The sequence below is a fragment of the Neofelis nebulosa genome, chromosome 18 (genome assembly GCF_028018385.1).
Source record: "Neofelis nebulosa isolate mNeoNeb1 chromosome 18, mNeoNeb1.pri, whole genome shotgun sequence".
Classification (NCBI taxonomy): domain Eukaryota; kingdom Metazoa; phylum Chordata; class Mammalia; order Carnivora; family Felidae; genus Neofelis; species Neofelis nebulosa.
In genome coordinates, this window is record NC_080799.1 from 16471084 (window position 1) to 16498146 (window position 27063).

Here is a 27063-nt window from a genome sequence, read left to right on the forward strand (position 1 = left end):
ACTTCTCGAAAGAAGACATCCAGATGGTCAACAGGCACATGAAAAGATGTTCAATGTTGCTCCTCATCAGGGAAATACAAATCAAAACCACACTCAGATATCCCTGATGCCAGTCAGGGTGGCTAAAATGAACAAATCAGGGGACTAGATGCTGGCGAGGATGTGGAGAAAAGGGAACTCTCTTGCACTGTTAGTGGGAATGCAAACTCGTGCAACCGCTCTGGAAAACAGTGTAGAGGTTCCTCAAAAAATTAAAATAGACTTACCCTATGACCCAGCAGTAGCACTGCTAGGAATTTACCAAAGGGATACAGGAGTGCTGATGCATAGAGGCACTTGTACCCCAATGTTTATAGCAGCACTCTCAACAATAGCTAAATTATGGAAAGAGGCTAAATGTCTATCAACTGATAAATGGATAAAGAAATTGTGGTTTATATACACAATGGAATACTACGTGGCAATGAGAAAGAATGAAATAGGGCCTTTTGTAGCAACGTGGATGGAACTGGAGAGTGTTATGCTAAGTGAAATAAGTCATACAGAGAAGGACAGATTCCATATGTTTTCACTCTTATGTGGATCCTGAGAAACTTAACAGGAAACCATGGGGGAGGGGAAGGAAAAAAATGGTGAAAGAGGGAGGGAGCCAAAACACAAGAGACTCCTAAAAACTGAGAACAAACTGAGGGTTTATGGGGGGAGGGAGGGGTGGGTGGTTGATGGGTATTGAGGATGTCACCTGTTGGGATGAGCACTGGGTATTGCATGGAAACCAATTTGACAATAAATTTCATATTAAAAATAAATAAAAATCACAAACCTATATTAGATACAAAACAAAAAAATAAGAAAGTCAAGAATAATACTAAAGGAAACCAAAAAACCACAAGGGAAGAGGGCAAGAGAAGAGGGAAAGAATAGAGAAGAACCATAAAAATGACTGTAAAACAAGTAACAACTGGCAATAAACACATTTTTCAATATTACTTTAATGATAAATGGATTAAAATAAATGGATTCAAAGACATAGAATGACTGAATGGTTAAAAAGGCAAGACCCATCTACATATTGATTACAAAAGACTCACTTCAGACCTAAAGACACACACAGTTTAACAGAGGAGGTATGGAAAAGAATTAAAGGTGACTAGGCCAACATGGTGGAGAAGCAGGGGGATCCATACTTCCCTCATCTCTCAAACAAAGAGGTGCTGAAGTCAAAGGACTTTGAATCCCAGAGTCTGGGAGGAAAAGAGACTGAATCTACCAGGAAGAAAATGGGAAAACTGGAGAAAAGATAGGCAGGTGATTGCACACTGGGGGAAATAAGAAAGGCCACATGGGCACGGACGGGAGGGATTCCCTTCTGCAGAGACAAAGGGAAGAGAAAGAGTGGCTAGGGAAGTGTAGGACCATATCTGGACGGGAGAAAGACCTCGGACTGGGACTGAGAGGGACCCTATCTCTAACTGGGGGGCTTTCTTCAGACTGGTGCTGGATCCCTGTTCACACACCTGGGGAGGAAGGGAGCCAGGCGTGGGTTAGGTGGTAGGTCAGGGGCACAATCCACAGGTGGAGAAAGTGGTCCCCTCCCTGGAGGGCTGTACAATAGTACAAAGCCTGCTTGCACCCACCACCTCCGGGCTCAGTGGCTGCGCCGAGGGTATAGATCACTGTAGGAGAAAGTGGCCCCTCCCTGGAGTGCTGTGGAAAAAGACAAAGCCTGCCTGCATCTGCCTGCATCCACCACCCCTGGGGCTTGGTGGTGAGGTCAGCAGTGCAGTTCACAGTAGGAGAAGGCGGTCTTCTCTGAAGTGCAGTGATACAGACAAAGCCAGCTGGGACCACATATCAGGCCGCACTGAGAGGGGCTTCCCCAGTGCCAGAGTGCATGGAGTGGGACTTTGAATCCTAGCCAAGCGCAGGGTCAGGGGAGTTGGAGGAGAGAAGGACCACTACATACGTGCCCATGGCACAGTAAGGATGACTCAAATTGAGTCCACAGGGTCCAGGTCTGTTGAGACTGGGGTATCACCATTCCCCTCCCCCCCCACCACTAATGTGGGGCCTCAGGAATCAGTCCCAGGGCCCATAGGGGAGGTGGGTCCAGGCTACACCAAACCATGCCCCTTCGCACTGGGTAACTGTGTAAACTGACAGACCCTGTGCACAGTTCTCCCAAACCAGTGATGCAGCACTGTCTAGATTAATTCTACATCAATTCTGGATATATGAATATATACTCCCCCCCCCAAACCCCATTTCTCCTCCTTATCTCTTCCCTCCTCTAGGCTGGTTACTCTGGTTAGCAGTCTGTCTAAACAGACATATTTAATCCATTCTCTTGATACATGTTTTACACCTCCTTCTTTATATTCCTTTCTCTCTTTCTGGAATAATCAAGCCATATAGTCTCTGTCTGGGTTACTTTATCTTCATTTCTTTTTGCCCACCTCCTTCCTTATTTTCCTTTCTCTCTCTCTGGATTAAGCCTTTCTCTCTGCCTAGTCAATGTTTATTTTTTCTTGGTTACCGCTCCTGTAATTTCTCTCTTTGTATGTGCTCTTCCATCAGCACCGCCTCCACCCTGTTCTTTACTTGTAGGTGTTTTTGGGTTTTTTGTTTTAAGTTTTTTGTTTTTCTTTATTGGTTTGGGTGTTTGTGTGTTTTGTCTCCTGTTTGTCTGTTTTCCTTTACAGGGTTACACCTAGGAACAAATCAAAGCACATCTGGTGGAGGGTCCAAAATATCACTATGAGTAGGGTAATAAAATAACCAAAGTCACAACAGAGAGCAAGTAACAATCTCAAAAAAAACACTTCCTTAGGTGCCAGGCCCTGGAGTGTATGACCCCCCCCCTTTAATGTATCAGTGCTCGCAGGTGCAGAGAACACAACAAGCTTTTAAAACACATAAGGGACAGAAAACTGGCCAAAATAATGAAATGGAAGAATTCTCCTGGAAAGAAATTCCAGGAAGTAGCAGCAGCTAACAAATTGATCAAAACCGACTTAAGCAATATAACTGAATAAGAATTTAGAATAATAGTTATAAAATTAATTGCTGAGCTTGAAAAAAGCTATAGAGGACAGCAGAGAATCTATTGCTACAGAGATCAAGGGACTAAAAAATAATCATGATGAATTAAAAATTGCTATAAATGAGGTACAAAATAAATGGAGGTGGCCACAGCGTGGATTGAAGAGGCAGAGGGGAGACTGGGTGAATTAGAAGATAAAATTATGGAAAAAGAGGAAGCTGAGAAAAAGAGAGATAAAAAAATCCAGGAGTACGAGGTGAGAATTAGAGAACTAAATGATGTGATGAAATGGAAAAATACCTGTATGGTAGGAATTTCAGAAGAAAATGAGAGAAAGGTGCTGAAGGTGTACTTGAACAGATCATAGCTGAGAACTTCTCTGATCTGGGGAAGGAAACAGGCATTGAAATCAAAGAGGCGCAGAGAACTCCCTTCAGACATAACTTGAATTGATCCTCTGCACGACATATCATAGTGAAACTGGCAAAATACAAGGATAAAGAGAAAATTCTGAAAGCAGCCAGGGACAAAAGAGTCTTGACATACAAACAGAGACATATAAGGGTAGTAGGAGACCTATATACTGAAACTTGGCAGGCCAGAAAGGAGTGGCAGGAATTCTTCAATGTGATGAACAGGAAAAATATCCAGTCAAGAATCCTTTATCCAGCAAGCCTGCCATTCAGAACAGAAGCAGAGATAAAGGTTTTCCCAGACAAACAAAGACTGAAAGGAGTTCATCACCACTAACCAGCCCTAGAAGAGATCCTAAGGGGACACTGTAAGTGGAAAGTTGCAAAGACCACAAAGGACCAGAAACATCACTACAAGCATGAAACCTACAGATAACACAATGACTCTGAATCCATATCTTTCGTTAATAACACTTAATGCAAATGGACTACATGCCACAATCAAAAGACATAGGGTATCAAAATGGATTAAAAAAAAAAAAGACCCATCTGTTTGCTGTCTACAAGAGACCCATTTGAGACCTGAGACCTTTCAGATTGAAAGTGAGGGGATGAAGAACCATGTATCATGCTCCTGGAAGTCAAAAGAAAGCTGGAGTAGCCATACTTATATCAGACAAACTACACTTTCAATTAAAGGCTGTAACAAGAGATAAATATAAATGTCTATGTACTGAATTCAGAAGCCCCCAAATATATAAAACAACTAATCACAAACATAAGCAACCTTGTTGATAAGAATGTGGTAATACCCCACTTACAACAATGGACAGATCATCTAGACAGAGTATCAGTAAAGAAACAATGGCCCTGAATGATACATTGGACCATATGGACTTGACAGATATATTCAGAACTTTTCATTCAAATGCAGAATACACATTCTTCTCGAGTGCACATGGAACATTCTCCAAGATAGATCACATCTGGGTCACAAAACAGCCGTCAATAAATATAAAAGTGAGATCATACCATGCACACTTTCAGATCACAATGCTATGAAACATGAAATAAACCACAGGAAAAAGACTGGAAAACCTCCAAAAGCATGGAGGTTAAAGAACATCTTGCTAAAGAATGAATGGGCCAACCAGGCAATTAGAGAAGAAATTAAAAAATACGTGGAAACAAATGAAAATGAAAATACAACAATCCAAACGCTTTGGGATGCAACAAAGGCAGTCTTGAGGGGAAAATACATTGACATCCAGGCCTATCTCAAGAAACAAGAAATATCCCCAATACAAAATCTAACAGCACACCTAAAGGAACTAGAAGCAGAAGAGAAAAGACACCCCAAACCCAGAAGAATAAGAAGAGAAATAATAAAGATCAGAGCAGAAATAAACATTATAGAATCCAAAAAAAAAAAAAAATAGTAGAACAGATCAATGAAACGAAGAACTGGCATTTTGAAAAAGTAAACAACATTGATAAACCCCTAGCCAGACTTCTCAAAAGAGGAGAGAGGGGACCCAAATAGATAAAATCATAACTGAAAATGGATTTATTACAACCAATCCCTCAGAAATATAAGCAATAATTAAGGAATACTATGAAAAATTATATGCCAACAAAATGGACAACCTGGAAGAAATGGACAAATTCCTAGATACCCACACACTACCAAACTGAAACAGGAAGAAATAGAAAATTTGAACAGACCTATAACTAGTGAAGAAATTGAATCCGTTATCAAAAATGTCCCCCAAAAATATGAGTCCTGGACCAGATGGCTTCCCTGGGGAATTCTAGCAGACAGTTAAAGCAGAGTTAATGCCTATCCTTCTCAAGCTGTTCCAAAAAAAAAATAGAAACAGAAGGAAAAATTCCAGACTCATTCTATGAAGCCAGCATTACTTTGATTCCTAAACCAGAGACTGAGCAAAAAAAGAGAAGTACAGGCCAATATCCCTGATGAACATGGATGCAAAAATTCTCAACAAGATACCATCATATCAAATTCAACAGCATATTAAAAGAATTATTCACCATGATCAAGTGGGATTCATTCCTGGGCTGCAGGGTGGTTCAATATTCACAACACAATCAATGTGATACATCACATTATTAAAAGAAAAGATAAGAGTCATATGATCCTGTCAATCGATGCAGAAAAAGCATTTGACAAAATACAGCATCGTTTCTTAATAAAAACCCTCGAGAAAGTCAGGATAGAAGGAACATACTTAAACATCATAAAAGCCATTTGTCAAAAGCCCATAGCTAATGTCATCCTCAGTGAGGAAAAACTGAGAGCTTTCCCCCTGAGATCAGGAACACGACAGGGATGTCCACTCTCACCGCTGTCATGTAATATAGTGTTGGAAGTCCTAGCACCGGCAATCAGACAACAAAAGGAATAAAACTCATCAAAATTGGCAAAGAAAACTCAAACTTTCACTTTTCGCAGACGACATGATACTATACATGGGAAACCTGACAGACTCCATCAAAAGTCTGCTAGAGCAGATAGATCAATTCACCACCATTCCAGGGTCCAAAATCAGCGTACAGAAATCGGCTGCATTTTTATACATCAATAATGTAACAACAGAAAGAGAAATAAAGAATATGATCCCCTTCACCTTTGCACCAAGAATCATAAAATACCTAGGAATAAACCTAACCAAAGACATAAAAGATCTGTATGCTAAAAACTATAGAAAGCTTATGAAGGAAATGTAAGAAGATACAAAGAAATGAGAAAACATTCCATGCTCATGGATTGGAAGAGTAAATATCGTTAAAATCTCAATACTACCCAAAGCAATCTACACATTCAATGCAATCCCAATCAAAATTGCACCAGCATTCTTCCCAAAGCTAGAACAAACAATCCTAAAATTTGTATGGAACCAAAAAAGACCCCAAATAGCCAAAGTAATATTGAAGAAGAAGACCAAAGCGGGAGGCATCACAATCCCAGACTTTAGCCTCTATCACAAAGCTGTAATCATCAAGACAACATGGTATTGGCACAAAAACAGACTCCTAGACCAATAGAATCGAATAGAGACCCCAGAATTGGACCACAAATGTATGGCCAACTAATCTTTGACAAAGATTAGTGCAGCCACTCTGGAAAACAGTGTAGAGGTTCCTCAGAAAATTAAAATAGATCTACCCTATGACCCATCAATAGCACTGCTAGAAACTTACCCAAGGGATACAGGAGTGCTGATGCATAGGGGCACTAGTACCCCAATGTTTATAGCAGCACTTTTAACAATAGCCAAATTATGGAAAGAGCCTAAATGTCCATCAACTGACGAGTGGATAAAGAAGATGTGATTTATATATACAATGGAATACTACTTGGCAATGAGAAAGAATGAAATCTGACCATTTGCAGCAACGTGTACGGAACTATAAGTTATGCTAAGTGAAATAAGTCAAGCAGAGAGAGACAGATACCATATGATTTCACCATGTTTCCTGAGAAACTTGACAGGGAACTAGGGGGGTGGTGAAGTGGGGGAAGTTACAGAGAGAGAGGGACACCAACCATAAGAGATTCTAAATACTGAGAACTCAGGGTTGATGGGGGATGGGGGAAGAAGGAAATTTTGTGATGGGCATTGAGGAGGGCACTGTTGGGATGAGCACTGAGTGTGGTATGAAAATCAACTTGACAATAAATTATATTTAATTTAAAAGAATTAAAAATTAAAATAAAAATTTAAAAATAAATAAAAGTGGAAGTATGAAAAACATTTACCATGTAAATGGAAGCAAAAATAATATGGGAATTTAAGAAACAAAATAGAAAAATAGTATGGAGTTCACTTAGAAAGTTGAAAATAGAAGTACCGTAAGATCTAGCAATCACACTACTGGTATGAATGCCCCAAGTGCAGAAACACTAATTCAAATGGATACATACACCTCTATTTTTATTTTAGCATGATTTACAATAGCCAAATTGTGGAAGCAGCCCAAGTATCCATCAATAGATGAATGGATAAAGAAATATGGTACATATATAAAATTAAATATTATTCAGCCATAGAAAGAATGAAATGTTGCTATTTGTAATGACATGGATGAAGCTGGAGAGTATAGTGCTAAGGGAAATAAGTCAGAGAGACAAATGCCATAAAATTTCACTCATATGCAGAATTTAAGAAACAAGACAAATGAGCAAAGGAAAAGATAGGAGCCACGAAACAGACTCTTAACTATTGATGACAAACCGATGGTTACCAGAGGGGAATGGGTATGGGAAATGACCACTAAGTGCTGTATGGAGGTGTTGAATCATTATATTGTACACCTGAAACTAATATTACACTGTATGTTAACTAATGGGATTTAAATAAAAACTTTTTAAAAAGGTAAAACTATTTTAAAAAATCAATAAAATCCTGTAGAATTCTATAGAATTTCTATATTCCCTGAGGTTTTTAATGTATCTGCACTATGGTATCATTGATACGACTATTGAGGCTTTTTGTGAGGTATAAATGCCATAGTCTTTGTGAAGTGCCTGATACACAGGGTCAATCTATAACAAATAATTGATAAATAAAAATTATGTTTCTTCCATTTCTCTTTTGGTATTTTTCATACACCATTTATTGTAAGATTTCACACTCTAAACAGACTTCTGAATTGAAAAGCTGAGTCTGTAAAATTTATATTTATTCTTCTCTGTTAAATTTTCTTCAGATTTTGTCCTAAATATTTTGGCCTTTCCTATCTAATTGTACTTCTAGGAATTCATAGGGAATACATTTTCATCAAAATCAATTAATAAATATTATTAGGTATTAAGTATTTATATTGATGCTTACTAATTTTTATGTTAGACATTTCTTGTATATCAACCTTTCTATTCAATCTATATAACTTCTGACAGATCATGAATTTATCTTGAATATTTCTGCTGTCTTTACAGCCTGTTGAAAACCTCATTATTACCTGTGATTATTCTTCTTACTTTGCTTATTATCTTCCCAAATCTCCGTTTGGTTGCACATTAATTTTCAGACTCTCTCTGATTCTCACCTCCCAGAAAGACCCTTTAATTATGTTTAGAATTTATTGATGCATGTATGGTAGTATTTATTAATATACCCTAATTGTATATCCATTTATTATTACAGTTTTTTATCAATATTTTCCATTTAACTTGTATATTGGAGTTAAAAGTGATTTACACATAGGGCACCTAGGTGACTCAGTTGGTTAAGTGTCCAACTTAGGCTAAGGTCATGATCTTGCAATTAATGAGTTGGAGCCCCACCTTGGGCTTTCTGCTGTCAGCAAAGAGTTGACTTCAGATCCTCTATCTCCCTCTCTCTGCCCCTACCCTGTTCTCTCTCTTAAAAATAAATAAACATTTTAAAAAGTGTTTTACATATTATTTCCTCAACATTTTTTGTTTTGGGGTAAAGACAATGTGAAAAAAATTGTGTCTCGTAAAAATATTTTTTATTTGTATTCCCCACAGCAGAATGCCTTGCTTTAGCCTCTACTCGGTAGTTTTCATTTGTGTGCATGACCTGACAATAATGTTTGCAGAAATTAATTTGCACAAATTTATTGCAAGTCATAAAATCTGAGGCAGGGTAGATAAACTTGTTTGAATAAACATAATATTCTTTCTTTTGATTTCCACAACGTAAATAGGTAACAGAGTAGGCCTTATTGGTATAAGGGAACATAATGAAAGTTGTTCTTACTTTCTAGGGACAATTACCTTTTGCTGTAGTAGGGAGTATGGATGAAGTGAAAGTTGGAAAAAGAATGGTCAGAGGCCGTCAGTACCCTTGGGGAGTTTTACAAGGTAAATGTGATAAAAGTGAGCAGGCTTGCTCTGGAAAGACTGTGTGTGTGTGTATTCTCATAGTCCTAAAACATTTTAACTTGAGTCAGTAGTGGTAATTGCTGCTAAATAGTAAATTGAGAGTTACTAATTAGGAGCACAGATTCTTTTACATTTAACTGAATTCTCACTTTATAATTCATTCTCACAGAGGTTTACCAGGTGGTGCTTTAGAAAAAAATTCTTAGAGGTTTGGTAGAACCTCCTCATTTACCCCAACCTGACATATACATAGTATCTCTCTCTGCATAAACTACTACATTCAGAATGTTGGAAAGTGCTTTGAAGGAAAGAACTTTGAACAATATTAAAGTATAAATACCAGTCTTTAAAACCCGTTACATGAATTAATGACTACTTAATTTGTAAAGCATTAAGTGACCACCAGAGAAAAAGGATGGTAAGCTATTTAAAAAAAAAAGAAATGTAATTTACCTTTGGAAAATTCATACCTATATACTTATATTAGCTATCTAACATCATGATGAATTGAAATATTCTAATAGGCGGTCATTTATTCTCTGGTTTATATGATTGTAATACAGATTATTGGGGATTGGATTATCTCCAATTATACTAGTTTCAAAAATGTTTTATTAATTGATATATTAAAAATTAAACTTATGAAACACACTTAAAAACAATATATGTTTTTTTAACGTTTTTTTTAAATTTATTTTTGAGACAGAGAGAGACAGAGCATGAACGGGGGAGGGGCAGAGAGAGAGGGAGACACAGAATTGGAAGCAGGCTCCAGGCTCTGAGCCATCAGCCCAGAGCCTGACGCGGGGCTTGAACTCACGGACCGCGAGATCGTGACCTGAACCAAAGTCGGCTGCTTAACCGACCGAGCCACCCAGGCACCCCTAAACAATATATTTTAATGTATATTAAATTTGGCTACAATATCATGCACAATAAAGTATATATTGTGCCCAGTAGTCTGGATATGACAAACACAGGAAAGAGCCATATAAACTAATTGGTTGATTTTGGATATTGACTAATTTGGTCTCATAAATATGGGGTATAAATAGAAATAGAGAACTGAAACATGCATAACTTTTAATGTTTTCATGTCAGCAGGATTTACATTAACTAAAATAAAGTGTTTCATTAGTGAAATATTATATTCTGTGTTAGCACTCAGTGAAATACCTTGGGGGACAGTTTGTAAAATACTAACAATATTAATGAAAAACTGTGCCGTACACTAATATAACATATTATTTCACTGTTTCTTATTTATTCTTTGACTAATAAACTTAAAGCAACTTTCCTGGTCCAAAAATAAACTCTGCCTATAATAGTTATGTCCCATATAATCATAGTTACAAAGAATTATAGCTATTTAACAGAACGATCTCTTAGCTGTTATTTTAAATGTTTTTCATGCACATATCCACTCTAGAATACTGATTGGGTTGCAAGAATTAATGAGTGTTGTTACTTCCTTATTTTTCTACCTAGTGGAAAATGAAAATCACTGTGACTTTGTCAAGCTCCGGGATATGCTTCTTTGTATAAATATGGAAGACCTGAAAGAACAAACTCACACTCAGCACTATGAACGTTATAGGTGCTGCAAACTGGAGAAAATGGGCTTTACTGATGTGGGCCCAGACAACAAGCCACTTAGGTGAGTAGAGAAGAGCATATCAGAACAAGCTAATGGGTGATTTAGAAATCCCCTACAACGATGATATGCAGTCATTTGGGAATGAGAATAACTACTTTTCACATTCTGGGTCATACTGAATTTTTTAATGTCTTATTTTTTTATTATTTTAAAATATAATTTATTGTCAAATTGGTTTACATACAGTATGTAAAGTGTGCTCTTGGTTTTTAGGGTCGATTCCTGTGGCCTATAGCTTACATCCAACACCCAGTGCTCATCCCAATAAGTGCCCTCCTCAATGCCCATCACCCATTTTCCCCTCTTGCCCACCCTCAGTTTCTTCTCTGTATTTAAGAGTCTCTTATGGTTTGCCTCCCTTCATCTCTGTTTATAACTATTTTTCCCCTTCCTTTCCCCACAGTCTTCTGTTAAGTTTCTCAGGATTCACATACAAGTGAAAACATATGATATCTGTCTCTCTCTGCTTGACTTATTTCACTTAGCATAACTTATAGTTCCGTACACGTTGCTGCAAATGGTCAGATTTCATTCTTTCTCATTGCCAAGTAGTATTCCATTGTATATATAAATCACATCTTCTTTATCCACTCGTCAGTTGATGGACATTTAGGCTCTTTCCATAATTTGGCTATTGTTAAAAGTGCTGCTATAAACATTGGGGTACTAGTGCCCCTATGCATCAGCACTCCTGTATCCCTTGGGTAAGTTTCTAGCAGTGCTATTGATGGGTCATAGGGTAGATCTATTTTAATTTTCTGAGGAACCTCTACACTGTTTTCCAGAGTGGCTGCACTAATCTTTGTCAAAGATTAGTTGGCCATACATTTGTGGTCCAATTCTGGGGTCTCTATTCGATTCTATTGGTCTAGGAGTCTGTTTTTGTGCCAATACCATGTTGTCTTGATGATTACAGCTTTGTGATAGAGGCTAAAGTCTGGGATTGTGATGCCTCCCGCTTTGGTCTTCTTCTTCAATATTACTTTGGCTATTTGGGGTCTTTTTTGGTTCCATACAAATTTTAGGATTGTTTGTTCTAGCTTTGGGAAGAATGCTGGTGCAATTTTGATTGGGATTGCATTGAATGTGTAGATTGCTTTGGGTAGTATTGAGATTTTAACGATATTTACTCTTCCAATCCATGAGCATGGAATGTTTTCTCATTTCTTTGTATCTTCTTACATTTCCTTCATAAGCTTTCTATAGTTTTTAGCATACAGATCTTTTATGTCTTTGGTTAGGTTTATTCCTAGGTATTTTATGATTCTTGGTGCAAAGGTGAAGGGGATCATATTCTTTATTTCTCTTTCTGTTGTTACATTATTGATGTATAAAAATGCAGCCGATTTCTGTACGCTGATTTTGGACCCTGGAATGGTGGTGAATTGATCTATCTGCTCTAGCAGACTTTTGATGGAGTCTGTCAGGTTTCCCATGTATAGTATCATGTCGTCTGCGAAAAGTGAAAGTTTGAGTTTTCTTTGCCAATTTTGATGAGTTTTATTCCTTTTGTTGTCTGATTGCCGGTGCTAGGACTTCCAACACTATATTACATGACAGCGGTGAGAGTGGACATCCCTGTCGTGTTCCTGATCTCAGGGGGAAAGCTCTCAGTTTTTCCTCACTGAGGATGACATTAGCTATGGGCTTTTGACAAATGGCTTTTATGATGTTTAAGTATGTTCCTTCTATCCTGACTTTCTCGAGGGTTTTTATTAAGAAACGATGCTGTATTTTGTCAAATGCTTTTTCTGCATCGATTGACAGGATCATATGACTCTTATCTTTTCTTTTAATAATGTGATGTATCACATTGATTGTGTTGTGAATATTGAACCACCCTGCAGCCCAGGAATGAATCCCACTTGATCATGGTGAATAATTCTTTTAATATGCTGTTGAATTTGATATGATGGTATCTTGTTGAGAATTTTTGCATCCATGTTCATCAGGGATATTGGCCTGTACTTCTCTTTTTTTGCTCAGTCTCTGGTTTAGGAATCAAAGTAATGCTGGCTTCATAGAATGAGTCTGGAATTTTTCCTTCTGTTTCTATTTTTTTTTTGGAACAGCTTGAGAAGGATAGGCATTAACTCTGCTTTAACTGTCTGCTAGAATTCCCCAGGGAAGCCATCTGGTCCAGGACTCATATTTTTGGGGGACATTTTTGATAACGGATTCAATTTCTTCACTAGTTATAGGTCTGTTCAAATTTTCTATTTCTTCCTGTTTCAGTTTGGTAGTGTGTGGGTATCTAGGAATTTGTCCATTTCTTCCAGGTTGTCCATTTTGTTGGCATATAATTTTTCATAGTATTCCTTAATTATTGCTTATATTTCTGAGGGATTGGTTGTAATAAATCCATTTTCAGTTATGATTTTATCTATTTGGGTCCCCTCTCTCCTCTTTTGAGAAGTCTGGCTAGGGGTTTATCAATGTTGTTTACTTTTTCAAAATGCCAGTTCTTCGTTTCATTGATCTGTTCTACTATTTTTTTTTTTTTTTGGATTCTATAATGTTTATTTCTGCTCTGATCTTTATTATTTCTCTTCTTATTCTTCTGGGTTTGGGGTGTCTTTTCTCTTCTGCTTCTAGTTCCTTTAGGTGTGCTGTTAGATTTTGTATTGGGGATATTTCTTGTTTCTTGAGATAGGCCTGGATGTCAATGTATTTTCCCCTCAAGACTGCCTTTGTTGCATCCCAAAGCGTTTGGATTGTTGTATTTTCATTTTCATTTGTTTCCACGTATTTTTTAATTTCTTCTCTAATTGCCTGGTTGGCCCATTCATTCTTTAGCAAGATGTTCTTTAACTTCCATGCTTTTGGAGGTTTTCCAGTCTTTTTCCTGTGGTTTATTTCATGTTTCATAGCATTGTGATCTGAAAGTGTGCATGGTATGATCTCACTTTTATATTTATTGACGGCTGTTTTGTGACCCAGTATGTGATCTATCTTGGAGAATGTTCCATGTGCACTCGAGAAGAATGTGTATTCTGCATTTGCATGAAAAGTTCTGAATATATCTGTCAAGTCCATATGGTCCAATGTATCATTCAGGGCCATTGTTTCTTTACTGATACTCTGTCTAGATGATCTGTCCATTGTTGTAAGTGGGGTATTACCACATTCTTATCAACAAGGTTGCTTATGTTTGTGATTAGTTGTTTTATATATTTGGGGGCTTCTGAATTCAGTACATAGACATTTATATTTATCTCTTGTTACAGCCTTTAATTGAAAGTGTAGTTTGTCTGATATAAGTATGGCTACTCCAGCTTTCTTTTGACTTCCAGGAGCATGATACATGGTTCTTCATCCCCTCACTTTCAATCTGAAAGGTCTCAGGTCTCAAATGGGTCTCTTGTAGACAGCAAACAGATGGGTCTTTTTTTTTTTAATCCATTTTGATACCCTATGTCTTTTGATTGTGGCATGTAGTCCATTTGCATTAAGTGTTATTAACGAAAGATATGGATTCAGAGTCATTGTGTTATCTGTAGGTTTCATGCTTGTAGTGATGTTTCTGGTCCTTTGTGGTCTTTGCAACTTTCCACTTACAGTGTCCCCTTAGGATCTCTTCTAGGGCTGGTTAGTGGTGATGAACTCCTTTCAGTCTTTGTTTGTCTGGGAAAACCTTTATCTCTGCTTCTGTTCTGAATGGCAGGCTTGCTGGATAAAGGATTCTTGACTGGATATTTTTCCTGTTCATCACATTGAAGAATTCCTGCCACTCCTTTCTGGCCTGCCAAGTTTCAGTATATAGGTCTCCTACTACCCTTATATGTCTCTGTTTGTATGTCAAGACTCTTTTGTCCCTGGATGCTTTCAGAATTCTCTCTTTATCTTTGTATTTCTCCAGTTTCACCATGATACGTCGTGCACAAGATCAATTCAAGTTATCTCTGAAAGGAGTTCCCTGTGTCTCCTGGATTTCAATGTCTATCTTCTTCCCCAGATTGGGGAAGTTCTCAACTATGGTTGTTCAAGTACACTTTCCACCCCTTTCTCTCTTTCTTCTTCTGGAACTCCTATAATATGGATATTATTCCTTTTCTTTGAATCACTTAGTTGTCTAATTCTCCCTTGTGGTCCAGAATTTTTAAAACTCTCTTTTTCTCAGCCTCATAATTTCCCATTATTTATCTTCTATTTCACTTATTCTCCCCTCTGCCTCTTCAATCTTCACTGTCATCACCTCTAGTTTATTTTGCACCTCATTTATGGCATTTTTAGATTCATCATGGCTATTTTTTAGTTCCTTGATCTCTGCAACAATAGCTTCTCTGTTGTCTTGTATGTTTTTTTTTTCAAGCCCAGCGATTAATCTTATGATGATTATTCTACAATCTTGTTCAGTTATAACGTTTATCAATCCTGTAGCTGTCATTTCTTCCTGGAATTTCTTTTGAGGAGAATTGTCATTTTGACTGGTTTTCTCTCCTTTATGTGTTTTAAAAGTTTGTTACATGCCCTGCACCTGCAAGAAGTACTATATTAAAGAGGTGTCATACACTGTCCAGAGTCTGTCCTTTCCATAAGTGTCTTTTGGAGTGTGTTACTTGCTCTCAGTTGTTGTGACTTTGGTTTACTTTATCTCTCTACTTCTCATAGTGATGCTTCAACCCTTCACCAGGTTTACTTTGATTTGTTGATGGAAGTAACCCTGGAAAGGAAAACAGACAAACAAAACACACACAAACAAAAAAAACCCCAGAAAAACCCACAGAAACACCAGCTACAAGTAAACAATATGGTGGAGATAGTGCTTATGGAATAGGCCTTATCCCATACTAAGAGAGAAATGACAGGGTTGGGGAGAAAGAAAGGAAAATTGACCAGAGAAACTGTATGGATTAATCCAGAGAGAGAGAAAGGAAAATAAAGAAGGAGGTGTATAACATGTATAAAGCCAATAGATTAAATATGTCTGCTTAAACAAACCAACAATCAGAATAACCAGATTCGAGAAGGGGAGAGATAAGAAGGAGAAAAGGAAGGAAGACTATGTCTATATAATAAGAATTGTCTGAAAATTAAATCAGGCAATGCAACAGCGCTGGTCTGGAGGAGGGGCTGTCTGGTTCATCAGTGTCAATCCTGCTCTCGTAGATACACAGTTACCAGGCACAGAGGGGCATGGTTTGGTGTAGGCGGGTCCTGCTTCCACTCTGGGCTCACTGTTCATTCCCTGAAGCCCCACATTATTGGTAATGGGGAGAAAAATGACACCCTAGTTTCTCCTCCATGGACAGTGTGTCCCAAACCACTCTATTCAGGCTGTCTTCACTGTGCCATGGGCTCAAACAAGGTGGTTTGTCCTGCTCCACTGATTTCTGTGCCTCCCTGCATCTTGGCTGGGACCTAAACCCCGATGTCTAAAGGTTCCCACTCTATACACCTTAAGTTTTGGGAAGTGCCTCTTTGCACTGCCAGATATATGGTCTCTGGCTGGCAGGTGCAGGCAGTCTTTTTCCTCTGAATGGTTATATACCTTCTTCCCACACCACTCCAGGGAGGGAATTGCTTTCTCCCTCTGTAGACTGCACCTCTGAACTAGTTACTGAGCTTGGGACTGGCTCTCCTCTTCCCCAGGTGTGCAAACAGGGCAGCTCGTCCAATCCGGAGAAAGCCCCACAGTTAAGAGATTGGATCTTTCTCAGTCCTGGTCTGTGGTTTTTCTCTTGTCCAGATACAGTCCTATGCTTTCCCACCCTCTCTTTCTCTTCCCTTTGTCTCTCCACAGAAGGTGATCCTTCCCCTCCATTCCTCTGCTGCCCGTTTTATCTCTCCCAGTTTGTAATCACACACCAATGGCCTGCCAGTTTGTCCCAGTGGGTCCCTGGAGGCGTCTCTGTTACTTGGTCGCCCAGACTCTTGGAGTTCAAAGTCCTTTGCCTCAACACTGCTGTGTTTGAGAGATGAGGGAACTTCAGATCCCCCTACTTCTCTGCCATGTTGTATCCAAATGGATAATCTCAAATTTTGTTTTTTAATCATCTTCAGACTTGGAGAGAGTTGTTAGGAACAACATAATTAAAGGGCTCATTTATATGCTCAAAAAAGAGTATCCAATGTATCCAATATGTATATATGCTGAAATGTGTATCCAAAAGAAAAACATTATATTGTTTTTATTTTTGTATTTTATATGAAATAGATGTACATGAAGAAGGTTTCCAAATATTGGCAAGGCCTTTATTGATAAAAGCTGGCAAAGAATATTAAGAAGGATGACAAAGGACATTGAATGTTGGATGAAAGAGAGAGGAAAAGCCACAGTGGAATGTTGTAGAATTCAAGTGAAAATAGTTTGAGAGTAGGTGTATTTAGTGATATTTAAGTAGAATAGTTTTTGTACTGCAAATGATGAGTGTGGTATGATCCAGGTATGCTGATTTTTTCAGGTATTTTGAAGACAAACAAAATTGAACTGGTTATTTTAACTGAATTATATTTTGAAAGATGTCTGACTTAATATTTAATTTTTATTTTGGGAGAAGAGATAGACTTCCTAAGAAAGATGTGAAAACCATGGGGCGCCTGGGTAGCTTGGTCGGTTAAGTGTCTGACCGGCTCAGGTCATGATCTCAGATCCATGAGTTCGAGCCCCGCATCAGGCTCTGTGCTGACAGCTTGGAGCCTGGAGCCTGTTTCAGATTCTGTGTCTCCCTCTCTCTCTGCCCCTCCCCTGTTCATGCTCTGTCTCTCTCTGTCTCAAAAATAAATAAACGGTAAAAAAATTAAAAAAAAAGAAATGTGAAAAGATTTTTCTCACTCATAAAATAATTTTTAAAAATTAACTATAGTGATACACATTACATTAGTTTAAGGTGTACACATAATGACGACAACTTTTACATTCTGCTACACTCACTACAAGTGTAGTTACCATCTGTCACCACACAACACCATTATGATACCATGGACTTTATTTCCTATGGTGTACCTTTCACCCACTTGCCTTACTTATTTCATAACCAGGAGCCTCTACCCCCTCACTCCCTTTCACCCATTTTCCCATCTCCCATTCCACTAGCCTTTGGTAAGCACCAGTTTGTTAGTATTTATTTGTCTGTTCCTCCTTTTATTGTTTGCTTATTTGTTCATCTGCTTTGTTTTTTACATTCCACATATAAGTGAAATCATTTTTCTTTCTATGACATTTCACTGAGCTTAGTACCCTCTTGGTCCATCCCTGTTGTCACAAATAGCAAGATCTTATTCTTTTTTAAGGCTGAGTAATATTTACACACACACACAGCATACACACAGACATACCCCACATCTTATTTATCCATTCATCTATTGATGGAAACTTATGTTGCGTCCATGTCTTGGCTATGGTAAATAATGCTGAAGCACACTTAAGGATTCAAATATATATATTTGAATATATATGGATCCAAATATATATTATTTAGATCCAAATAATCAAATATATATCCAAATATATATTTGATTTCATATATATACACATATTATATATATAATATAAATAATATATAATATATATAACATATATATTATATATAATATTATATATTATATATTATATACAATAAATAACATATATTTATATTATATATAATATATTATATATATTTATATAATATATATATTTGAATTAACGTTTTCATTTTGGGGGGTAAATAACCAGTAGTGGAATTACTGGAACCTATGGTATTTATATTTTTAACTTTTTAAGGAACCTCCATATTTTTTTCCACAGCACTTGTACCAATTTACATTCCAACCAACAGTGCATGAGGATTCCCTTTTTGCCACATCATACCAACATCTGACAGGTGTAAGATTATGTCTCATTGTGTTTTGATTTGCATTTCCTTGATGATAGTAATGTTGAGCATTTTTTCATGTGTCTGTTGGCCATCTGTATATTTTCATTGGAAAAATGTCTATTCACATCCTCTGCCCATTTTTTATCAGTTTATTTTTTTCTTTTTGGTGTTGAGTTGTGGAAGTTCTTTATATATTTTTGTTACTAACCTCATATCAGATATATTATTTGCAAATATTTTATCCCATTCAGTAGGTTTCCTTTTAATTTGGTTGATGGTTTCCTCCACTGTACAAAAGTCTTTTATTTTGGTGTAGTCAAAATAGTTTATATTTGCCTTTGTTCCCTTTCCCTGAGGAGACATAGCTAGAAAAATTTTGGCAGAAAAATGTTGACCAATGTCCAAGAGATTATTGCTTATGTTTTCTTCTAGGAGTTTTATGGTTTCAGATTTCGCTTTAGGTAATTAATTAATTTCGAGTTTCTTTCTGTGTATGGTATATGAACGTAGTCCATTTTCATTCTTTTGCACCTAGCTGTTCAGTTTTTCAGTGCTAATTATTGAAGAGACTTTTACCCATTGTGTATTCTTTCCTCCTTTGTCATAGATTAATTGACCATATAAACTTGGGTTTGTTTTGGGGATCTTAATTATGTTCCATTTATTTGTCTATTTTTGTGCCAGTACCATACTGTTTTGATAATTATAGCTATGATGATGATAATGATGATGAGGATGATGATGATGCTTCATTTTAAATAAGAATTTTATAGAGGTCTCCTGAAATTTTATTATCAAAAGATGTGAAGAGTTGTGATATAATGAAAAGTGTTGATAAGAAATCACTGATATAAGTGTTTCAAAATTCTAGTACTCTTTAGGTATGCTGTCCATATATTCAATATTGCACTCCACTTTTTTACATCTCATGATATAAATTTTTTTACATTATATTTTACAGTATATAGTTTATGTACTGTACAGTATATATTTTTACAGGTTTACTTATATACCATTTTAATATGACAATAATATATTTTTTATAGTTTTCAAGAGATCCATGAAGATAAAAGACAAAAGTTCTATGATCAATGTCAGAGGGAAGAAGAAGAATTGAAACAAAAGTTTATGCAGCGAGTAAAGGATAAAGAAACAACATTTAAAGAATCTGAAAAAGAGGCAAGTACACTGGTATAATCCAATTTGTGTTCATTTTAATGTGTATTATTAATTTGAAGTTTTAATATCAAAGGTTTAGTTGATGATTTTGGAGGATACTTGCTACTTTTGAAGTAACTGTTTACAGTATAGGTTTTGAATACAACCTTTAAAAATTATAGTCAACAATTTTATTTTTTAGAACATATAGACAATTTGTATTTTTAGAAAAAACGAAAATAATTTTGTAAAATCTATTTACCTTTATTTTATTTTATAATATGAATTTTCATGAATAAATTTTAATTTATAAAAAAATCAAGCTATTGATATGTGTGAAGAGTTATTACTTTCTAATGCTACTACTGCATTATAAAAAAATTTTCACTTTTATAAATAAGCAGGTAAATGTTGAATAACACACATCTTAATTAATTAGAAAACATCTAGTTGGTGAATTATTTGGATTTTTTTTCATTTCATTCCTTTATGCTTCCAAGAAATTGAAAAAAAAGACAACTTATATAGTTTTGGTTATTTGCACCAATACCTTTTTAACAAAAAATATATTTGGAATCATAAATACCTTTCAAATGATTGTGGTTTTAACTTAATATTTTAGTTTTGAGCAGAAATAGGTACATTGAACATGAACTTCTTTCTCAATAGAAACAATGTAGTGATTAGGTGTTCTGTAACAGATGTCTCAATCATGGACAGTTGAATTATAGGTAATAAAAATTCTTTTAGCTTCAGTATAAAGGTAAAGTTTTGGAATTTTTCAAGGGTATCTTATGGAATCCAAGAACAGGAAGCATAACTGGATCTCATGATAACTTAAACCCAAAGTAGGAGGTTATCAGAAACCATACCAGCCATTTACATTCTCTATTTCTTCCCTACCTTATTCACCTTAGTTATGGCACTGAACTGTGTACATCTGTTTCATTTTTGTCCTCTGCACATCAGTTATTCTCCCATTCTTCAGTTATATTTCCCTCAAGAAAAACCAAACATAACTTAAAGTTGGTTGTGCAGAGTGATGAAATTCTTAACAAACAGAGATTAATTTTTGTAGAAAAAAATTAAATTTCTGGTAGAAATAAAATGACCGAGATAGTAAAAGCAACCACGAAGAGTAAAATGAAAGGAAATGGGCCCACCAGACTTCCTCAAAAAAGGAACAGCTTAATTATTGAAAACATGGTAAGTAGACAGAAGTTATGATTAACTGAAAAGGAAAGTGGAGACTCACAAAGGTAAAGCAAACTTTTTAAGCCCATGTAGCAGATAAATTAGAAATCAAACTTACAACTTTATAATTTTCAAATACTTAAAATTGATAAGTTTGTACATTTCCCACATTACTAGAGATTTCATCATCTTTCTTCTCATCTTCTTAAATCTGTTATTTTAATTTCAGTTAGCATACAGTGTTATTTTTTTAATATTTTTTAACGTTTACTTATTTTTGAGAGAAAGAGACAGAACATGACGGGGAGAGGGACGGAGAGAGAGGGAGACACAGAATCTGAAGAAGGCTCCAGGCTCTGAGCTGTCAGCACAGAGCCTGATGTGGGCCTCGGACTCACAAACCATGAGATCATGACCTGAGCTGAAATCGGATGCTCAACTGACTGAGCCACCCAGGCGCCCCAGCATACAGTGTTATATTAGTTTCAAGTGTACAATATAGTGATTCAACACTTCCATATGCTACCCTGGGCTCATCACAAGTGCACTCCCAATCCCCAATCACCTCTTTAACCAATCCCCCCACACCCTCCTGTCTCTATCAGTTTGCTCTCTATAATTAAGAGTCTGTTTCTTGAACTTTCTCTCTGCTCACTTGTTTTGTTTAACAAATTCCACATGTGAGTGAAATCATATGGTATTTGGCTTTCTCTGACTGACTTACTTTGCTTAGTTGTAGTCTCTAGCTACATCCATGTCATTGCAAATGGCAAGATTTCATTCTTTTTCATGGCAGAATAATATTCCATTGCAATATATATACCCCATCTTTATTCATCAATGAATGGGCACATGGACAGCATCCATATATTAGCTTTAGTAAATAATGCTGCTGTATGTATCCTTTTGAATTAGTGTTCTTGTATTCTTCAGGTAAAAATCAGTAGTGCAATTGCTGGATCACAGGGTAGTTCTATTTTTAACTTTTTGAGGAACCTCCATACTTTTCTCCAGAATGGCTGAACCTTTGCACAGTGCATGAAGATTTCTATTTCTCCACATCCTAACACCTGTTGTTTCTTGTGTTGTTGATTTTAGCCATTCTGACAGGTGTGAGGTGATGTCTCGTAGTTTCTACTTGCACTTCCCTGATGGTAAGTGATGATGAACATCTTGTCACCTGTCTGTTGGCCATCTGCATGCCTTCTTTGGAGAATTGTCTGTTCATGTCTTCTGCCCATTTTTTAACTGGATTGTTTGTTTTTTGGGGGGATGTTGACTTTTATAATTCCTTTATATAATTTGGATACTAACCCTTTAGCAGATTTGTCATTTGCAAATATCTTCTCTCATTCCTTAAGTTGCCTTTGAATTTTGTTTGTTTCCTTCACTGTGTAGGAGCTTTTTATCTTGATGAAGTCCCGAGAGTTTATTCTTGCTTTTGTTTCCAATACTTCAGGAGACATATCTAGAAAAAAGTTGTTATGGCTGATGTCAAAGAGGTTAATGCTTATGTTCTTTTCTCGGATTTTTATGGTTTTTGGTCTCACATTTAGGTCCTTGATCCATTTTGAACTGTTTTATGTGTATGGTGTAAGAAAGTGGTTCCGTTTCATTCATTTGCATGTTGCTGTCCTGTTTTCCCAACACCATTTGTTGAAAAGACTTTTTCCACTGGATATTCTTTCCTGCATATGGTTGTGGGTTTATTTCTAGGTTTTCTATTCTTTTCTCTTGATATATGTATCTATTTTGTGCCAGTACCAAAGCATTTTGATCACTGCAGATATATAATATAAGTCTGGAATTGTGGTATCTCCAGCTTTGCTTTTCTTTTTCAAGATTGCTTTGGCTGTTTGGTGTCTTTTGTGGTTCCATACAAATTTTAGGATTGTTAGTTCTATCTATGAAAAAGCTGTTGGTATTTTAATAGGGATTGCATTACATGTGTAGATTGCTTTGGGTAGTGTAAACATTTTAACAACATTTGTTCTTCCAATCCATTTCTTGATGTTATCTTCAATTTCTTTCATCAGCATTAGTTTTCAGAATACAATTGTTTTACTTCTTTGTTTAGGTTTACTCCTAGGTATCTTATTATTTTGGGTGCAATTATAAATGGGATTGTTTTCTTTAATTTCTTTCTGCTGTTTTATTGTTTGTGTATAAGTGCAATAGATTTGTGTATGTTGATTTTGTATCCTGCAACTTTACTAAATTCATTTATTCGTTTATTCATTTTAGCAGGTTTTTTTCATGGAGTCATTTGGGTTTTCTAGAGTTTCATGCAGTCTGCATTCAATGAAAATTTGACTTCTTCCTTGCTGATATGAATTCTTTTTTATTTCTTTTTGTTGTCTGATTGCCGTAGCTAGGACTTCCAGTACTATGTTGAATATAAGGGGAGAGAGTACATCCTTGTCTTGTTCCTGACCTTAGGGGAAAAACTCAGTTTTTCCCCTTTAAGGATAATGTTAGCTGTACATTTTTCTTATATGGCCATTATTATGTTGAAGTCTATACCCTCTATCCCTATTTTTTGAGGGTTTTCATCAAGAACGAATGTGTACATTGTCAAATTCTTTTTCTACATCGATTGGGAGGATCATATGGTTATCTTTTCTTTTATTAATGTAATGTGTCACATTGATTGACTTGCAAATATTGAGCCACCATTACTCCAGGTAAAATCCCACTTGGTCATGATGAATTATTCTTTAATGTATTGTTGGATTGGATTTAACAATATTTTTTTGAGAAATTTTGCAACCATCAGAGATACTGGCCTGTAGATCTCTTTTTTAGTGGAGTCTTTGGTTTTGGAATCAGGGTAATCACTGGCCTCATAGAATGAGTTTGGAAGTTTTCTTTCCATTTCTACTCTTTTGGACTAATTTGAGAAGAATAGGTATTAACTCTTTTTAAAATGTTTGCTAGAATTCTCCTGTGAAGCCATTTGGCCCTGGACTTTTGTTTGCTGGGAGTTTTCTGATTACTGATACAATTTCTTTGCTGGTTATCAATGTGTTCAAGTTTCCTATTTCTTGCTCTTTCAGCTTTGGCGGTTAATATGTTAAGCAATTTATCCATTTCTTCCAAATTATCCTATTTGTTGGCATATAATTTTTCATAACATTCTTTTGTAATTGTTTGTGTTTCTGTGGTGTTGGTTGTTATTTCTCCTGTCTCATTTGTGATTTTATTTATATGAGTCCTTTCCTCTCTCTTTTCTTTTTGATAATTCTGGCTAGGGGGTTATCAATTTTATTTTTATTTTTTCAGAGAACCAGTTCCCAGTTTCATTGCTGTGACCTGTTTTGTTTTGTTTTTAGTTTCTATATCATTTATTTTTGTTATAATCTTGATTATTTCCTTCCTTCTGCTGGTTTGGGAGTTTGCTGTTGTGTTTCTAGTTTCTTTAGTGTAAGGTTAGGTTGCTTAGATTTTTCTTTCTCTTGAGGTAGGCGTATATTGCTATAAACAGCCCTCTGGAACTGCTTTTGCTGCATTCCAGATGTTTTGGACTCTTGTTTTTTCATACGTTTTCATGTACTTTGAAAGAGTTTGGTGTTTTCTTAAAAAACTAGTCATGCCCTTTTCAATACAATTCAACAATTGTACTCCTTGGTATTTACCTAGAGGAAATGAAACTTATGTCCACACAAAAACCTATACACAGATGTTTAAAGAGATGTATTCATTATTGCCAAAACTTGGAACAACTGAGATGTCTTTCAGTAGGTGAATGGTATAAAGTGGGGTGTTAAAGTCCCCTACCATTCTTTTATTATCAATGAGTACCTTTATGTTTGTTTCAATTTTTAATATATTTGGGGGCTATCATGTTGGGTGTATAAATATTTACAACTGTTAGATATTATATTTGAAATGTCCTCTGTATTTTGATATTGTGCCTTCTTTCATCTCTTGTTATAGTATTTGTTTTAAGTCTATTTTGTCTGATACAAGTATTGCTACTCTGGCTTTCTTTGACATCCATTTGCATGAAAGATGTGTCTCCATCCCCTTGCTTTCAATCTGTATGTGTCTTTAAGTTGAAAATGGGTCTTTTGAAGACAGCACATAGATGGGTCTTGGTTTTTTTTTTTTATCCATCTGTCACCCTATATCTTTTGATTGGAATACTTAGTTCACTTACAAAGTAGCTATTGATAGATGTGTAGTCAGTGTCATTTCATTACTTGTTTTGTCACTGTTTCTGAAGATTTTTTCTGATCCTTTCTTCTTTGTCACTTTTGGTCCCTCCTTTCCATTCAAAGAGTTCCATTTAATACTTGTTGCAGGGCTGGTTTAGTGGTCACGAGCTCCTTTGGTTTTGTTTGCTGGGAAACTCCTTATCTCTTTCTCTATTCTAAATGAAAGCTTTTCTGGATAGAGTATCCTTAGCCACAGATTTTTCCCATTCATCACTTTCAATATATCATGCCACTTCTTTTTGGCTTGCCAAGCTTATATTGAGAAATATCCAGCTAGCCTTATGGGTCTTCCCTTGTAAAGACTTCTGCTTGTAAGATGTTTTTTCTGTCTCTATTTTTCACAAATTTTATTACAATATGTCTTGGTATTGAGTTGCTTTTGTTGATTTTGATGGGAATTCTGTGTGCCTCTTGGATCTAGATATTTGTTTCCTTCCCCAGATTAGGGTAATTTTCAGCTATTATTTCCTCACATAAATTTTCTAGCCTCACCCCCATTGTTTCTATTCTTCTATAAGAAGAGAAACTATACAATGCTGATGAAAGAGATTCATATCTTTCATAAAATGAATGTTATTACATTTGATGGATTCATTGAGTTCCCTGATTCTATTCTTGTGTTGCATAATTCTTTCTTTTCTTCAGCTTCTTTATTTTCCATTATGCTCCCTTCTAGGACACTGCTTCTTTCAGTCTGCTCGTCATTGCATCAAGCTTGTTTCCCATCGTGTTTATTTCAATCTTCATCTCTGATTGGTTCTTTTTAACTCTCTTATCTCTGTGGTAAGGGTCTCATTGATGTCTTCTATTCCTTTCTGAATAGAGTATCCTTATGATTGTTCCTTTAAAGTTTCCATCAGGCATGTTACCTATATCTGTTTTACTTAGCTCTCTGATTTGGCTCTATCTTGTTCTTTCATTTGGGATAAATTACTCTGTTTTGGCATTTTGTCTAAATCTCTCCTTTCTTCTCTGTGTTAGAAAAGCCAGTTATGTCTCTTCCTCCTGAAAGTAATGGCCTAATAAAGAAGAGGTCGGGTAGTGCTCAGGCCTGGTACTTCCTGAAGTATCTGCAGTGTGTACTGTGTGCACTCTGTTGTTTTCTGGCTGCTCTATCCTTCAGGCTACTCACCTGCAGAGGCTCTCCTTGCCTGCAGTGGGTAATGTTTGGTCTCAGGCCTGAATGTGGTGAGTTTTAACTAGATATGCTCTGGTCTGCTTGTGAAATGAGACCTGACATCAGTTCCACTAGAAGTGAGGCCCTGCAGTACTCCTTGGTCAGGAGATGTGGTCTGGGCAGACGTTTGTGCTGGTGTTCTGAGAGAGGGGCTTGCCACACTGGGACTGAGGCAAGCTTGACTGAGAAGGCAGTCCTGCTAGAATGCATGGGGCTTGGTATATGGAAGTTAGGCAGCCAGTGTCAGTGCTGCACTGCTTCCAGCAGGTAGCTCTGTGTTTTCGCTGAAGGATGGGGAAGGGAAGTTGTGCCAGTCAGCTCCTTTGTTCCTGGAGAGATGTGTTAGTGAATGCTGTCTCTCAGAGAAGCTCTAAGAAGGACAAATAATCTTTCCAATTATGTGCCCCAGGTGTTCCTCAGATCACTGTTTCCATGCCATCTGCCCCTGTGTTCTCTGCCTGTCTTCTCTCCAGGAGCAGGGCAGTGCTTTCAGGGCTCTATCTGAGCCAAACTTCCTGATCTTGAAAACTCCA

General features: G+C 36.6%; 1 protein-coding gene across 1 annotated transcript in view; it reads left to right on the forward strand.

The window, feature by feature from the left end:
* The window catches only part of SEPTIN14 (septin 14), a 100909-nt gene that overhangs the window by 64876 nt on the left and 8970 nt on the right, over positions 1-27063 (forward strand). Inside the window, exons 7-9 of the mRNA XM_058710700.1 lie at positions 9211-9307; positions 10817-10985; positions 19831-19963. Of these exons, the coding sequence (XP_058566683.1) occupies positions 9211-9307; positions 10817-10985; positions 19831-19963 (399 nt within the window). The remainder of the gene's footprint in view (positions 1-9210; positions 9308-10816; positions 10986-19830; positions 19964-27063) is intronic.